Source organism: Talaromyces proteolyticus (genome assembly GCF_021365285.1).
Source record: "Talaromyces proteolyticus strain PMI_201 chromosome Unknown BGW36scaffold_1, whole genome shotgun sequence".
In the NCBI taxonomy this organism is placed as follows: domain Eukaryota; kingdom Fungi; phylum Ascomycota; class Eurotiomycetes; order Eurotiales; family Trichocomaceae; genus Talaromyces; species Talaromyces proteolyticus.
Window position 1 is genome coordinate 250374 of NW_025764277.1, and position 15960 is coordinate 266333.

Genomic DNA, 15960 nt, shown 5'->3' on the forward strand with positions numbered 1-15960 from the left:
ACGCATACATATACATGAAGTACAAGCAAACTAAGAATAAAACAAACGATTACAGAACAAATTATCATGTATAATGTATAATCACACATTATGGCTGTACATCGGCCCTGGACTCTGCCGCCGCTTCAACATCTTATAATACTTCCTCCCCTCATCGACCCAAAACACCGAGCTAGCCAGCACAATCAACTTAACCAGATCCGTGAACTTGAGGGCTTCGGTTTGAAAGATTGATTGCAGGACGGGCAGGTATATGACACCGAGCTGGCCGATCAGCGAGCCGAAGACGGCGTAGTTGAACATTTTATTTCCGAGGACGCTGATCTCGCCGCGTAGGATGGACTTGGATTCGCTGCGGCACGTCAGCGCGTTGAACATGTCGAAGAGCACGAAGCAGGTGAAGGTCATGGTTGTGTCGTGATTGGTGACGACGCGCGACATGTGGCCGGGGTTGAGCGTGTCGTCAACGTCGCTCATCTCGTGAATGTAGATGATCAGGGTGCCGAGCATGATCACGCCGGCTTGGGTGAGGACGCGTTGGATGAGGGGCTTTGTGAGCACGCGTGCGTGTTTGGGCCGTGGAGGGCTGTTCATGACGGCTGGGTCGACGGGTTCGACGCCGAGGGATTGGGCGGGTGGTCCGTCCATGATAATGTTGATCCAGAGGATTTGCATGGCGTTGAGCGGGTTGTGGAGGCCCATGATTGTGCTGAGTAGGACCAAGCCGAGCGCGGCGACGCTGGTGCTGAGTTGGAAGGTGATGAAGTTTTGGATGTTGTAGAATATGCCCTTTCCTTGCTCGATTGCCTGGAGGATGGTGGAGAAGTTGTCGTCAGTGAGGATCATGTCGGCAGCTTCTTTGGCTACGTCGGTGCCAAGTCGGCCCATGGCGATGCCAATATCGGCTCGTTTAAGAGCTGGCGCATCGTTGACCCCGTCGCCAGTCATGGCTACGACGTCTCCCCGGGCTTGGAGGGCTCGTACGATTTTGTGTTTGTGATCGGGGCTCGTGCGGGCGAAGATTGTTGTTCGGGCGATTGCCTCGGATAGTTCGCCAGTGGTCATATGGTCGATTTGGTCTCCGCGTAAGACGGAGCGTCCATCTGGGGTGTCGTTCACGATTATACCTAGTTGTCGGGCGATAGCTATCGCGGTGGTTTCGGCGTCGCCTGTGATCATGAGCACTCTGACACGGCCAGTAAGGAGTCTCTGTATGGACTTGCGAACATCCTTGCGAGGAGGATCGTTCATGCCGACTAGTCCTGCAAAAACAAGGCCGTTGAATTGCTCGTCATCGTTTGCTTCGCCGATTTTGGGCGATGGTGTTGCGCTCCGACTGCCCAGTCTTCGAGTATGTCTTCCTGGTTCTCTGATGGGTCCACTGGCAAATGCTATAACACGCAGGCCTTCCGAGGCCATTTGTTCAGCTGCTTCTCGAGCTTCTTTCCGTCGTAGTTCGTCTAGAATTACTTCTCGACCGTCTTTGGTCAAGTATGTATCGCATCGAGCGAGAACCTGCTCCAAAGCGCCCTTTACGTACGCCATATTAGTATCACCTGAAGCAGAACCTCCGATAATTACCCCCATCCATTTCTTTTCAGAGCTAAATGGTGTCTCAGCCACACGAGCACTGAGTTGATCGCGGATATCATCTTCACCAAAGGCATCGAGGAGGTCAAGGACAGCAACATCTGTTGGTTGACCAACCCATCTACTCTTGATATGATCAGATGAGCTATCGAGGGTTGATGAGAGCACGGCAGCAGAGGACGCGCTTGCTGGAGAATTGGCATGGGCACGTGAAAGCCGTGCGTTATTGGCTATGTTTCCAATTCGGAGGATCTTTTGCACCGCTGGTCCTGGCATTGGCATTGCAGGTACATTGTTATCTTTCACTTCAAAAGGCTTAGGGCAGTCATGGTGCCACAATTTTGTGACCGTCATATGGCTCATAGTCAACGTTCCGGTCTTGTCGCTACAAATGACATTTACGGAGCCCAATGTCTCGACACTCGGTAGTCTCCTCATGATCGCGCCTCTCTTAGCCATGCGCAAAACTCCCAATGCAAGCGTAACGGTAACAATAATCGGGAGACCCTCGGGTATGGCTGCAACGGCAAGAGACACACCAATAGTAAACATTTCAAGAAGCTGTCGTCCCTGAATGAGACCAATAACAACGATCAAGCCAATCACGCCGAAGGAGACATAGCTGAGTTCCTGTCCTAGGCGATCCATTGATAACTGCAGCGGGGTTCTCGGGCTTTCGATCTCTTGAAGTGATGTAGAAATACGTCCAAATTCGGTATTCGCACCAGTGGCAATCACGATGCCTTGGCCATATCCTGAACGCACCAATGTTCCCATGAAGGCAATGTTGTGTTGCTCACTGAGGCGCACGTTGGTTCTGGCTCCTTCTGCAGCTTGGGATCCGTAGAATGGAGATTCTGACGACTGTTCCTTGTAACTATCTGCATGACCCTTTAATACCTCGGAAAACTTGACAACTGGTTCGTTTTCTCCGGTCAAGTTGGATTCGTCAATCGACAGGTCAGCAGCCGACGTAATTCGAATATCAGCGGGTATGCGATCACCCGTGGTAAACAAAACCAAATCACCAGGAACTAAATGTGCGGCCGGGACCGTACTGGAAGCCTTAACAGCATTCGATATAACAGCTGGGGTCTCCGCATGTACTTTCTGTTGATCTATCTCGTCGATTGATGTTCCTGAAGCCCCGTATTCCGCGTTGCTTCCAGGGGCAACATCTCGGATAAGATGCGCATAGTGAGGAACGAGCCGATTTAATGCCTCTAAAGATTTCTCCGAGCGATATTCCTGAACGAAACCGACTGTCACCACAATAGTCACTGCAAGTGTGATGCTGACAGCGTCGTCGAAATTTCCCATAAAGAAAGATATCCCGGCGGAAGCTAGCAGGAGCAGAATCAAAGTCTCCTTGAACTGCTTCAGGAACCTAAGCCACAAGGGCTCAGGCTCTTCGTACGGTAATTCATTAGGTCCATCTTGATGTAACCGGACTTCAGCCTCGGCCGGGGGGAGGCCATGTGTAGAGGATGTGTTGAGACGATCTGCGACTTGTTGAGGCTCGAGAAGCGCATACGTGGAAGTGACTGACTATTTGAATATTAGCAATACAGCAGCAAGGCATCAAAAGCGAGCACTCACAGAAGACACTTGAGCCCTTAACGCCTGTTGTGCAGGGTACGGTGACTGTGACTGAGACCTCGGAGTATGCACATCGTGCAGAGGCAGCGCCGAATCCGAGGACGGCGACATTTACATTTAATTTCTCTTGCACTTTGGGACTAAACCCGAAGCTGTATTCACGGTAGAACCAGGGTCATCACGAGCTCGCAATCTTCGTAGATAGTGACAGGCAATCAGGAGAGGCTAGCTGGCATCAATCGACAGCCCGAGCCTTGCAATAAAGTGTGCGATTCACAGAAAAGAACAAACAAAGGACTTCAATAAAATCACTAAGAAAAATAAACATCAACTGAAAAAGGAAAGGTATTCCCATGCACGGTTATACTGAATTGACACTGTTGAATGGTCTGGAACGCGTGATGACATCCCAAAAAAAGACACCATACCAGGACGCCGTACTAGCCACAATGGGACATGCGGCAGGTGGCTGTGCGGGATAGATTGAAGACTGCCTTAGGGGCCAGGCCGCAAGGCTTCACCATAATTGCTGACTCAGGCTGCAACCATGGGAAACGACGGGGTCAGCACGTGACCCCAGCCACGCATTCCCATGCCAAACGGTTCCCCCAAACACCACAAGAGGAGGCTGGGCGCACTTGCCTCTTTCTAGTTTCCCGTTTCCACCCAACGCGACCCGCCCCTCGCAACTTCTCTACTTGTTTGCTCTCTCCTCCCACCCCCGTCACCACCCCCGTCGCTCTATACTCGTGCTGAATCGCCCTTGCCCGAGACACTGCGTGTGTTTCCTCACTACAAAGGCTTTTTGGATTGCCTCTATCACGTTTGGGCGTTGCGCGACCCGCCTGTGTTGGATAGGCGCGTCATCTACACTGGGACCTACGGGTGCCCTTTTCGTGAATCACCACCGACAGCGTCCCTAATTCCGCGAGGACGTGTTCTAGCATTGATTATTTGAATATATACGGCTTTTGAGTCGCCATTGATACGCGATGTTCTACTCGGAAACGCTTCTTTCGAAGACCGGGCCACTGGCCCGTGTCTGGCTCTCCGCCAACCTGGAGCGCAAATTGTCTAAATCACATATTTTGCAGTCTAATATTGAGAGCAGTGTCAGCGCTATTGTTGACCAGGGTCAAGCCCCCATGGCTCTTCGTTTGAGTGGCCAGCTTTTGCTCGGTGTTGTCAGAATTTACAGCCGTAAAGCACGTTATTTGTTGGATGATTGCAATGAAGCATTGATGAAGATTAAAATGGTAGGACACTTTGTGTTGCCCTTGTTTTGAATGCGGTTACTAATCAGACACGTACAGGCCTTTCGCCTAACTAATAACAATGATTTGCCTAGCAATGTGGCTTTGCCGCCTGGCGGTATTACTTTGCCTGATGTACTCACAGAATCAGATTTGTTCATGAATCTTGACACGTCTTCCCTTCTACTGCCATCTTTGAACCTGGAAACGGACAGCAAACACCTTGGTGGTCTTGACTTCGGAAGCCAGCTGTTGCCAGACACTCAACGTCTGGCATCCCAGGAACCTGCTCGACTGGAAGATCACACCTTGGTTGATTTGGATCTGGGTGAGGACGGCACCCCTCTTCCACCCGACTTCAGTATCGAAGTTGGTCGAGATGCACCCGCCCCTCGTCCTTTTGAGGAAGACTTGATAAGTGAAGACGGGAAACTTAACGATGTCGAGCTCGATCTCAATCTTGGAGACGATGATCTCCCATTAATAGATAACGACTTTGGAAATGAGACCAATGATGACATCAACCGATTCCTCAACGCCGATGACCCTATGGATCTAGAAGATGGCGATCTGGCTATCCCACGGGCTGATTCCGAAGCTGAAGCACGATCCCCACGCGAATCGGCTGACCGATTTGCTACACCCCAAGCCGATGCCGGTGCTCAAGAAGAGGCCAATGATGATGGCGCTGCACAAGAATTGCAGCGTGCTAAGCGACGTAGAATCATTGGTCATGATGTCGACACTCAGCTGAGCTCATCCTCGATCAAACAACATCAAGAGGAGCACTCGGATATTCTCAAGCCCGTATCCTTCCTCCCTCGTGATCCAGTGCTCCTGACCCTGATGCAAATGCAGAAAAATGGTGGCTTTGTGTCAACCATTCTTGGCGAAGGTCGTGGTCGCGGGTGGGCTCCTGAGCTTCGGGACATGTTGTCTTTTGACACTGTGCGTAAAGCAGGTGATCTCAAGAGGAAGCGCGATAGTGGCGTGTCAGATGTCGACATCGATGCTGCGAACGTTCCAGATCTGGATATTGGTGAAGACGGAGACATGGACAATTTAGATGAAGGCATTGGTCTAGACCAAGCACCGATTGAATTCCCTGGTGATGAAAACCGCGCCGGTAGTGAGGATGGAGGCTTGTTACTTGACGATTTGGATGACACTATTATTCATCCGACTGACAGCGGTCCTGTCTCATTGGGCACTCAGCATGCTGTTCATCTACTACGAGAACGTTTTGGTGGTGCAGGTGCCGCTGAACCAGCCACCCCTCAGAAGAAAGCTGTCCTCTTCCAGAATCTTTGCCCTGAGAAACAAACATCGAAAGCCGATGCCACCAAGATGTTCTTCGAGACTCTTGTGCTAGCAACGAAAGATGCCGTCAAAGTTGAGCAAGGTAGCAACACTATTGGAGGTCCTCTCCGCATCAAGGCGAAGCGTGGGCTTTGGGGCTCATGGGCCGAAACAGAAGCTGGCGGGGAAGTTGCAGCTCAGCAGGAAATCGCAGTGGCCGCCTAAGAGAGTCTTCTTTGATAAAAGTGACGGTTGATTTAAGGATTTCACGAGGCGTTTCTTTTGGGTTTTCGTCTACAGGTGCCTTCTGGGGCACTCTTTGATGGGTTGCTTCTTGTACAGATTTACTCTTTTCTGCTTTGAAATTGCTTCAAAATACCTAGGCGGGTCTTTGGGGTGCACAAATGAGTTGGCTTATTCAGGCGATTGGTGTTCTGCTTGTTTTTTGGGTGAGCTGACACCTTGGTTTTCTTTGCTTATAATTGGTTTATTGTGTTTTGCCTTTATTCTCTTTGACTTTTGCTAGGAGGATTGGGAACAATGCTGTATTGTGTATCTGACTTGGATTATTCATCGCGCTGATGGACTGTTGAGTAGGGATTGTATGTTAGTCTAATAGAATTCTATAATGGATATCAGATATAGTTCTCATCAAGTTATGCAATGTCGTAGAGACTTGACAACAATAGCGATATCTGCATTATTATTAATCATTGTTGAGCCGACCTGACCCCCCCTTGATGCCGGAGGTGTTTCAGCTTCACCTGCTGCGGCCTTGTTGTCTCAAGTTACACCCCACCATCACCATCACTGGTCTCACGAGTGGCTTCGGATAATATCAAACTCGCATCCATGGCCAATCAATTCCAAAAGCCCATTGTACTACGAATGTCTGGGACAATAACTACCGCGGGATACATTCTTATGCATTGAGGCGTACAGGCGGTTGAGACTATATCTGCAGTAGACCTGACCTTCTCAAACGGATTGTCGACATTATTCATTCTATTTTGGCCTGATTTCGTACTTCCGCGTAATGGTCCCGCATGGCTGATGTCTTGTAGTCCTTATTTAGTGCTTTTATCGTCTCTTCGCTCGTGATTTCTTGTCTTCTCGATTTCTCTTCAACTACCTACCTACCATGAAGCTATGGTAGAGACTGGTCGGTGTTTTTCAAGGCTTGGTTGGCATTTCATTCATCGTTAAATTATATTTCCTCCTGGCGAGGCTGATATCTTACCATATTTTATTATTTGAAGCGCTGGCCGTTGACAACCTATTCTAATAACATCGCTACTCGAGCCGTAGACGAAGAATACAAAATGTCACAGTTTCGGTCGCAATTGGCACGTGTCCAACAGAAAATATCCGAAGCTGGCAACTCTCCATGGCTGTTCAAAAAGACAGTCATCCGTTCAGGCGGTGGCATTCTCGCTGTTGTCTCAATGGCATTCTTTGCTGCGGCGATTGATCACTGGAACCGAACGTTTGTGCACACGTCTGGTTCAGTCCGAGGGGACTGGCAGGATGGGATTCCAATTGGCCCAGTATGAAACACTCTTTCTAGAAGATGTAGAATGTATTGGCTGACTTTATTGGTATAGTTGACTCTCGCTTTCCTTTACAACATAGGCACAGCCGTATATGTGTTTTACACAGGGCGAGCAGTCCATCTAGCTATTGAATTAGTCGTCGACTTCCTTGTCTGGGCCGCACTTGTTCCGGGCTTGATATTTTCGATTTGGGGAGGCACATTCCGGCTCTGGCACAGGGCGACAGTCAGTTCCAATATGGTGATGTGTAATTCGGGCACAAATGCGCTGAGCAGAGAGTGTTTCCCCGAGCTGTACCACATTGGGTTTTTGGAGTTAGCTGGCATCCTCCTTGCCATTCCTGTTTGGTGAGTTCGGCTGCCATGTTCGTGCCATGTACGTGGGTGCGCGGGACGGCGCTAATGTAGCCATAGGATCCTGCATGTCTTCCTATTCACACATAGAATCATCGAGAGACGCTCGCAACGTAAACAAAGGAGGATGGAGAGCATCAAGGAAATAGAACTCGACATGCAGGTTCGCAACTGGGGCAATGCACCTCGAATGCCTCCTCCAACCCCCCCTCCGCAAGCATATCCTCCTTTTGCACCGCCGCCTCTACCCCCTTATCCACCTGTTCCTTCATATCTTCCACAGCGGCCAATGCCATCGGGGTATTACGTGTAATAGACAGCTGGAGGAAGTATTTTGTGTTTGCAATTATTGTCTTGGGCGTCTGGCATGGGATAGCGTGGTGGTATCATTTGTGGTGCATGATTTGTAACATATCATGACGATATAGAAAACAAACCTGCGCTTTCCTTATACTAGAGCATGACCGCACGGTCCGCGCGGGTCGTGGGAGGCTCGCGTGGCATGACGCACGAATATTACTAATAATCATTACTTTACTCGGATTGGCGTACCATGTGAGAGGGCGCAACTCTACTCAGACGAATAATTGTTACTGGTCACAAATGCATGTGATTGTGGAGGCTCAAAACCATGGGCATGCTTTTCCATGGTACAAGACCGTATATCCGATAATGGCTGCAAAGAGTAAACTGCGATCAATTCTCATGACGTACCAAACAGTGAAAAAAAGAAGAAAAGAGATAGATTGACCAATTGACAGAACAGATTGACCGATTGACGGGTTGGCAGGATTTAGTCGGAGGTATTGCTCGGCTTTGTTGCCGGTTTGCCGTGCGGCATCATGTCAAGCTGCTGATCGTCCAATTGCCGAACAATCACGGCTAACCACTATGATTTTTTCGGCCAATTTGGCAGTCGTCCGGAAACTCCGCATCCTTTACCTAGGGCCGCCACTAATGGCACACCACAAGCACGCCAGCTCCTAACTCCTAACTCCTCTGGGCGGAAAGTCGAGATCCGGGCTTGGGCTAGATCCACATGCTAAAGTTTATAAAGCAACGGGCTGCCTGATCGACGAATGTTCAAAATATTTATACCACCGGGAACGCAGATGCGTCTGTAATCCGCTATTCGACGCTGAGAGAACAAGTCGTGGCCACCAGTCTTTGTTTAACTTTCTATTCACAACAATGGTGAGCGCCGATCGAGAAAGCGTCGAGATAGAGAAGATGGAAAGCATAGATAGTGCCTCGCATTCTACAGAAAATGCTCCCACTTACGCGCCTATTACTACCGAAGACCACGATCAAGAAAGACCACGGCCGATCTCTAAGACAGCCTCGCGTGGATCTACGATTATCGAGAGGTCGTGGTCACTGAACGACGGTTATAGTGTTGCAGGGGGGGATGATGATGAGAACGAGAATGAACAAACCGAAAAGCCAGGGAACGGAGTTGCGGCCTCTGATACCGAAATCGTGGTGAAATGGGACGAGAACGACCCGGAAAACCCAAGGAACATGTCTTGGGGTAGGAGATGGCTTATTACTGTTTTTATCGCTCTCGGCTCGATTTGCGTGTAAGTTGGATGCAACTAGATATAGAGCTAGCAGGGAAACTGATTGATTACAGCACCTGTACTTCGTCCATGTATGTGATGACCTATAAGCAAATTACCAAAGAATTCGGGTGCTCGAATGAGGTCGCGACGGTCGGGTTGACGACGTATATTTTTGGTCTCGGAATTGGGCCACTGTTCCTGGCTCCGCTGTCAGAATTCTACGGTCGTCGGAGGATATACCTCGTTTCGTTTACCTTCTTCGTCATCTGGATGATTCCATGTGCCGTGGCGCAAAACATCCAGACCATGCTTGTTGTGCGTTTCTTCAGCGGTCTTTCGGGAGCGGCATTTTTGAGTGTTGCCGGAGGGACAGTGGGTGATATGTTCAATCGTCATGAACTGGCGGCGCCAATGATGCTCTACACAGCAAGTCCGTTTTTAGGGCCTGAAATTGGTCCTTTGTAAGAAGCTTCCTTTCTGGGATCTTACATTTGCTGACTCGTGTAGGGTGGGTGGTTTTATAAATCAGTATACAACTTGGTGAGCGGCCCTTCTCATGATTGATATTGATATCAATAAACTAATTCGCTGGTTCCCAGGCGATGGACATTTTATACCTTGCTTATATGGGCAGGCGTCCAATTGGCAATCTTATTCTTCTTCGTCCCCGAGACCTATCACCCTGTGTAAGTAACCCCAATTCAAACGAATTCGATTTTATGCTAATACCATTCAGACTCTTGAAACGCAAAGCAGCTAGGCTGCGTCAAGAAACCGGTGACAACAGATACATCGCGCCTTTAGAAAAGATGAAAAAATCCGTCGTCGAAACCGTTCTCCGCTCATGCTACCGACCAATGCTTCTTCTTACTCTGGAGCCAATGTGTGCGTGTCTATGCGTATACTCCGCGATATTGCTGGGTATTCTGTACCTTTTCTTCGGCGCATTCAACATGGTCTTCTCCACAGTGTATGACTTCAACCAGTGGCAAACGGGAGCTTCGTTTCTGGGAATTCTGGTTGGAATGATCTGTGCAATCTTATCCGATCCTTTATGGCGCAGAAATTACCGCCGTTTGGAAAGTAATCACATGAAGGCGGTGGGTGAAAAAGGAGAAGCCATGCCCGAATGGCGTCTTCCACCAGGTATGCTCAAGTTTTCCTATCTAGAATGCTGAGAAGTCCAAACTGACAGAATAGCAATCGGCGGCGCGCCTTTTGTGACGGTTGGCATCTTCATGTTCGCATGGACCACGTACCCGCATGTACACTGGATTGTATGTGTCGTCGGAACGGCCTTTTTCGGGGCAGGGTACGCATTGAGCCAGCCATATTCATTTTACGATAGGTGCTAATGTTACGGTCAGAGTCGTACTCGTCTACTCCGGTATATTTACTTTCCTCGTCGACGCCTACCCAGAATTTGCGGCAAGTGCACTCGCAGCCAACAGCTTTGCGCGGTCTACTTTCGGCGGTGTATTCCCACTGTTTGGAACACAAAGTAAGTCTACACTTCGATCCTGATTCTGACGGGTCTTTGAAATAAGAAAAAAAAAAAAAGACCCCGCCCACGTGGCGACCACGTTGCGGGATATCACGACCGTTGAGCTAATTGGTATAAAGTGTACGACCGGCTTGGCATACACTGGGCGTCATCCTTGCTGGCATTTCTGACACTGCTAATGCTTCCATTTCCGTGAGTTTCTATCATTTCCCATTCATTCAGATAAGTAATGTGTGTGCTGACACTCCTGTCAGGTATATCTTCTTCCGATACGGCAAGGATATCCGCAAGAAGAGTAAATTCGCGACATCCTTCACATAACCGCCAAGACTCAGCACATAGATGGGGAAATGATTAGTATATAGATCGATTGACTGCATTAACACCTAGCGACATGATAGAATATAAACACAGCACAAAAATAGAATAGCCTAACTAATGTATATTCAATACAAAACTTCATCAATTTCTTTTTTAACACAAAATCTACTCTAACTCTAACCCCTTACAATGCGGCCCGCGTAAATAACATTTATCTATGTAGGTAGCGGCTACTCAAAAGATTCTCAACCACGCCCTCTCCTCCTCCACCCTATCCTCCCCATCCTCCTTTTTCTCTTCTTTCTCATCCGCCAAATACCGCGCATACGCCGGTCTCCGTAAGCTCTGACGCGCAACCTCACAATCAATCCTGATATCCTCCACTAGCGCCTCTAGCGAGACATAGTCGTATTCCGGCCGAATATAGCCGAGGATGAGTAGCTTGAGCGTGGTGGAGTAGAAGTCCGGGAGTTTGTAGAACTGGGTAGATGGGCTAAGGGGGTCAGAGGAGTTGACGGGGAGGGAGGTCGGACTGGGGGAAGAGAGGGGAGGCATGATGTGGATTTCCTACAATCAGTTTTAGCACACATCTTATATATATATGTGTGTGTGTATGATTGAGTGAGTGAGTGAGGAGGAGGAGGAGGAGGAGGAGGAGGAGGAGGAGCCCTACGATGGATTTAACCTCGTTTTTGTAAAACGGGTTGTAGCCTATACTTAGCACCGCAGGGAGAATGGTCGCTGGAACAGAGGATGCTGCTGCGGCGTCGGAGGGTATCGCCTGTCCCGTGGATTCATCTGTATTGTAGATGAAGCGTGCTGGGTCGAGAGTGATGACGCCGTAGTAGACGCCTGTAGGCAGAGATGGATAGGCCGAGAGCCCATCGGGTGGGATGTTGGCCGTGGGGATGCCGAGCTGAGACCTGTCAGTTTAATTCTATTCTATACTAACATTTAGATGTATGGATGCTTTGTGTGGGTGAGGTATTTGGTTGGGGTAGATGTGTCACCCAGCCTCGCCCACAACACCAGATATGAATGAATATGAATAACAATAATCAAAAGACAGACTAATACACACCTCTTTACTCCCCCTTCCAAATCCCTTGATAACCGGGCCCGACAATCGAATTGGATACGGCGCCTCGGGACCACTGTCAGGCCCCGCGACGGGATCTCGAGGGCCGTCTGGGCGCATTTTCTTTGAGAAAAGGTATTCAATTGTCGAGCTGGGCTTAGTCTATTCTTTCCCTCGTATGTTAGACGTATGTTGAGCGAAAAAGAGGTGGTAGGTGGCGGGATACAGTAGAGTTCTATCAAATGTTAAATTACAAATGATACGCCGCTGCTAGCGGGGCACATGGATGGTGGAGGTTCGGCTTACACATACGCAAGTGCGTAAGTTTGGGGGGGGGTATCGGTGTAATCTGATTACAGCTTTCCTGAATGCGGATATTAGGTGAATTCTCGTACGCAGTCAGTATTAACTAGGTCTGGACTATGTAACCGATATATGTACACGAGATCACAAGAATTTACATGTAAAAACAAAATAAGCATAAACAAGATCGTCTCAGATCTACAAACAGACCCGCCCTGTACGCCGTAAAAAAGCCTGTCCCAACGACACAACCATGGTATCATAATATAGCACTTTTTGGGTCCAGAAGGACATAAATAAAACAAAATGAACGGAAAACGCAATATCAAATGTGCGGCAGAAACTATGTCCTTGTTAGTTTGTCATTGTGTGGTTTATAGTAAGAGGGTGTGTCCTCACATTCATAACAATCAGCATCGGTATATCGAAAACATCTCGTTTCACAGTCCAGCAATAACTGCATTCAACCCGACCATCTTTAAACCCTAGTCGGTTCATCCCGGCCTCGCCGACGATGCCGCCCTTGGCAACATGCGTGTTCCATCTTCCGTCATCTAATTTGAGGAGCTCTGTGTCTTCTTTGGTCTTGTATTTAAGCAGTTTGCAGGTATTCATAACACTACCTCTGGAATCGCCAAATGCCAGTCTCGCAAAATCCTCGTAGAAAGCAATGACGCTGTCATCGTCTAGCAGCTCAGCCAAAAACACCGGCGACGGCGCAGCGTCCTGGCCAGGGAACCGAGGCGTGTAGCTGCCGCGCGACGGCGTCTCTGATTGACTGCCGCTGCTACCGGTGTTGACGTTCAGATTCGCTTCTTTGCCGAGCAACACTTCCTTCTTCCACCCGGTCAGAATACTAAACTCCTTGCCCACAGCAGCTACTTCGCCGGTTCGCCGACAGACGATAGTCGGGGTTCCGCAGGCATTGATGAAATCTTCGTATTCCCAGAGCGTCCGTTGGAAGCATTTCTCCATGAAAATGAGATCGTCCCGATTGAGGGTTTTCGTGGTAGCAATGAACGATGGGCGGATTGACGCCAATGCTTTTGCAATCCGTAGTGTCTTTTGCGGCGAGAACCGTCTTTGGATAAACGCAGTCAATTTATGGAATCCGCTGGTATAGGAATACGGCTCCTTGACGCTTTCGTATATCGCAGACGGCTCACGCTGGCGTCTCTTAGTATTGTGCAGACTTTGATGCCGCAAGTGCGGCGTGGATATGACGGGTTTTGTCTTCATTGGTGAGTCGTCATAGGTAGTAGTGGTGTTTGTCATATGCGGGCTCGTCGTTGACGGCGAACTGGCGAAATTGCCCGATCCAATGGCAAACGCGTGAGGTACGTCTTGCTGTAACAGGTGCATTCCAGCCTGTCCGTAGAGGCTACCAACGTTCACCCGATTCGGGTTTTGTCCGTTCGGCCACTCATTCAGAATCGAGTCTCCGAACATAAAGGTCTGCTGGTTTGGGCTATCAGTGAATGTCCCCGGTGCAGGCGTGCCAAATTGCTGAGAGCCACTGCGCTGGCTTATTGAACCCCGCTGAGCTCCATTATCGCTTGGTGGCGTGTCTCCAGCACCGGTAGCCATGTGTCCTAGCATGCTGAATTCTAAAGCGCCATATCGGTTGCCGAAATTCATACTGGCGAGATCGAAGTTGAACAGAGCCGGGTCACTGGGGTCAAAGAAAGCCCCAAACGAATTCTGACCTGCTGCTGTCCCTGGTGGGATTTCATTCCCCTGTTGAGAGATGGAGGGCATTGCCGACGCAGTCGACATGCTAAATGTAGGCGACACCGGAGTAGCAGTGAAAGCGCCTGCATTTATTGGAGTGTCTGTAAGCATTGGATTTTGCGTCTTATTTGTCTCAAAGGTATTGTAAGAAGCCGTGGACGGCGTATAAAAATTGTTGCCGTTATTGTTAGTATTATCGACGGTCTGCTGCGCTTCTTGCGCGAGCGTGTTACCGACGCTGTTTTTGCGAACAGCATTCCCTTGATTGTAAAACTCTTTCTCGGCACCCGGCATGAGAGCGCCATCTGGAGCATCGTGCAAGTACTTTGCCTTTTTCCGCACTCCATCATGACATGCATCTTGCAAACCGCGCTTTATGCAGCGCTGGCAAGGCCGTTCATCACCTACAAAGATTAGTAAGATGGCCCGTAAGTTGAACTGTAGATAAAGACGCCGAGTATATATTTCTAAAAGTCAAGAGTTGGCATACCGCAAGTTAAATGAGCGCGCTGGCAGGCGAAACACGCTCTGCGCGCTTTCTTCCTCCTCGGTCTCGAGGGGTCTTTTGAATTAGAAGCCGACTTTTTCCCGTTCTGAGCGCCATTCGCCATCTTCACGCCGCTCGATCCGTTCGTCTCGACGTCGCCGGATTCATGCTCACTGTGATCCGTGGCGGATCGCAAATCGTCCTTGTCGTTCTCGGTCATACTCTTTCGACTGCCACGGACAGTTACACGCGCAGCCAGGTGTCCGAATTATATATACTCTAAGACAGCCTCGAACAGCCTAGTCGGGGTCGAGAAGAGGCGCTATGATCGCTGGGAATACGGGCGGTTCTCGTACCAGCGCACCGGGTTCCCAGCCCCCAGTGTCTCGATCATCCAAAGAGAGCGGAGCGGGCGACAAAGGGCGACTGGACTGATGTCGCACGGTGGAGGGGAGTTGGTTCAGAGGAGGTGTATTAATGTTATGGCGTATTCGATCTTCAAGCGCTATTCAGTGAACTGCAAACGCGCAGGACATGGGACACTCGGCGTAGGATCCGGGCCGACGGCTGGTTAGCCGATTCGCAATGACGACGTAGCCGAGGTGGCGGATTGGGCAGTGAGTCGAGATGGGAGAGCAGAGATTGACAATGATCGAAGACGTGAGGGTGAGAGGGAACGCGAGAGGGAACGCGAGAGAGAGAACACAACAGAACCAGAGCTGGCGGGGAGAGAAGAGAAGCAAATTCGCGATGCAAACTGAGCCCGGCCAAACGGGGCGCGGCAGGGCTGGTGTGCTGCGGGGGTATTACTATTACAGCACCCTTTAGGTTACGTATCCAGTGCCCCCCACAGGTGTTTCTGACAAGTCCATCAGTACGATATTTATTCCTAATTATTTACTGTTTAACATTAACATTAATATTCCATGTAATTGAATCCCTATAATTAAAGACCCTTGTTTCAGACGTGACTTTCCATGTGGCGGACCGTGCTACAGGCATGTATGCAAGAATGTTTCCTGCATGCAAACATGGCAGGGCAGGCATGGCAGGCTTGGCTGCAACGCGATTCTCGATAATCAATGAAATAGGCAAGCTGTCACGCATGACCCGGTTGCAAGTTACGACCTCCAACTTACTAGTAATAAAATATTATAAAATGCCTCAACTAGCACGGGGGAGGGGACTTATTGCCAAACGGCCCGCTGTCATTGGCCTGCGCGCCGCTAGAACAAAGTCTATTATAATTTACTTGTCCTCACTCCATACCTCCAACGATAATAATACTGGAGTGTGCGCGGGGAAAGGGAGCGACATCATGGCTGCT

General features: G+C 49.5%; 6 protein-coding genes across 6 annotated transcripts; 3 read left to right on the plus strand and 3 right to left on the minus strand.

Annotated features, from left to right (window-relative positions):
• Positions 1–81: 81 nt before the first annotated feature.
• On the minus strand, positions 82–3300 carry BGW36DRAFT_284920 (putative calcium/mangenease P-type ATPase; the record flags this gene model as incomplete). Its single annotated transcript, XM_046210274.1, has 2 exons — positions 82–3138; positions 3190–3300. The coding sequence occupies 2 exons, from the start codon at positions 3298–3300 to the stop codon at positions 82–84; spliced, it is 3168 nt and encodes a 1055-aa protein (XP_046077370.1).
• Positions 3301–3785: 485 nt separating this feature from the next.
• On the plus strand, positions 3786–6383 carry BGW36DRAFT_412923 (double-strand-break repair protein rad21). The gene is made up of 2 exons (XM_046219226.1): positions 3786–4445; positions 4503–6383. Exons 1-2 carry the CDS (start codon positions 4182–4184, stop codon positions 5964–5966), a joined length of 1728 nt encoding a protein of 575 aa, XP_046077371.1. The 5' UTR covers positions 3786–4181; the 3' UTR covers positions 5967–6383.
• Positions 6384–7063: 680 nt separating this feature from the next.
• On the plus strand, positions 7064–7645 carry BGW36DRAFT_392538 (uncharacterized protein; the record flags this gene model as incomplete). The annotated part of the gene is made up of 2 exons (XM_046217708.1): positions 7064–7288; positions 7346–7645. The coding sequence occupies 2 exons, from the start codon at positions 7064–7066 to the stop codon at positions 7643–7645; spliced, it is 525 nt and encodes a 174-aa protein (XP_046077372.1).
• A 1232-nt stretch (positions 7646–8877) lies between these two features.
• Positions 8878–11034, plus strand: BGW36DRAFT_286237 (major facilitator superfamily domain-containing protein; the record flags this gene model as incomplete). The annotated part of the gene is made up of 9 exons (XM_046210393.1): positions 8878–9227; positions 9281–9670; positions 9717–9749; positions 9809–9895; positions 9946–10355; positions 10410–10521; positions 10577–10710; positions 10833–10905; positions 10968–11034. The coding sequence occupies 9 exons, from the start codon at positions 8878–8880 to the stop codon at positions 11032–11034; spliced, it is 1656 nt and encodes a 551-aa protein (XP_046077373.1).
• Positions 11035–11174: 140 nt separating this feature from the next.
• BGW36DRAFT_456350 (riboflavin kinase-domain-containing protein) lies at positions 11175–12401 on the minus strand. Its single transcript, XM_046221919.1, has 3 exons — positions 12116–12401; positions 11708–11950; positions 11175–11601 (listed from the first exon to the last, which is right to left on the minus strand). The coding sequence occupies exons 1-3, from the start codon at positions 12230–12232 to the stop codon at positions 11269–11271; spliced, it is 693 nt and encodes a 230-aa protein (XP_046077374.1). The 5' UTR covers positions 12233–12401; the 3' UTR covers positions 11175–11268.
• Positions 12402–12769: 368 nt separating this feature from the next.
• Positions 12770–14853, minus strand: BGW36DRAFT_285368 (uncharacterized protein; the record flags this gene model as incomplete). Its single annotated transcript, XM_046210313.1, has 2 exons — positions 12770–14550; positions 14637–14853. The coding sequence occupies 2 exons, from the start codon at positions 14851–14853 to the stop codon at positions 12770–12772; spliced, it is 1998 nt and encodes a 665-aa protein (XP_046077375.1).
• Between the last annotated feature and the right edge of the window lie 1107 nt (positions 14854–15960).

Coding starts and splice junctions, on each gene's coding strand:
- BGW36DRAFT_412923 (XM_046219226.1), top strand. CDS start 4,182: ATGTTCTACTCGGAAACGCTTCTTTCGAAGACCGGGCCACTGGCCCGT. Junction 4,446..4,502: donor CATTGATGAAGATTAAAATG/GTAGGACACTTT, acceptor AGACACGTACAG/GCCTTTCGCCTAACTAATAA.
- BGW36DRAFT_456350 (XM_046221919.1), bottom strand. CDS start 12,232: ATGCGCCCAGACGGCCCTCGAGATCCCGTCGCGGGGCCTGACAGTGGT. Junction 11,951..12,115: donor TTGGAAGGGGGAGTAAAGAG/GTGTGTATTAGT, acceptor GACAGGTCTCAG/CTCGGCATCCCCACGGCCAA. Junction 11,602..11,707: donor AAAACGAGGTTAAATCCATC/GTAGGGCTCCTC, acceptor AACTGATTGTAG/GAAATCCACATCATGCCTCC.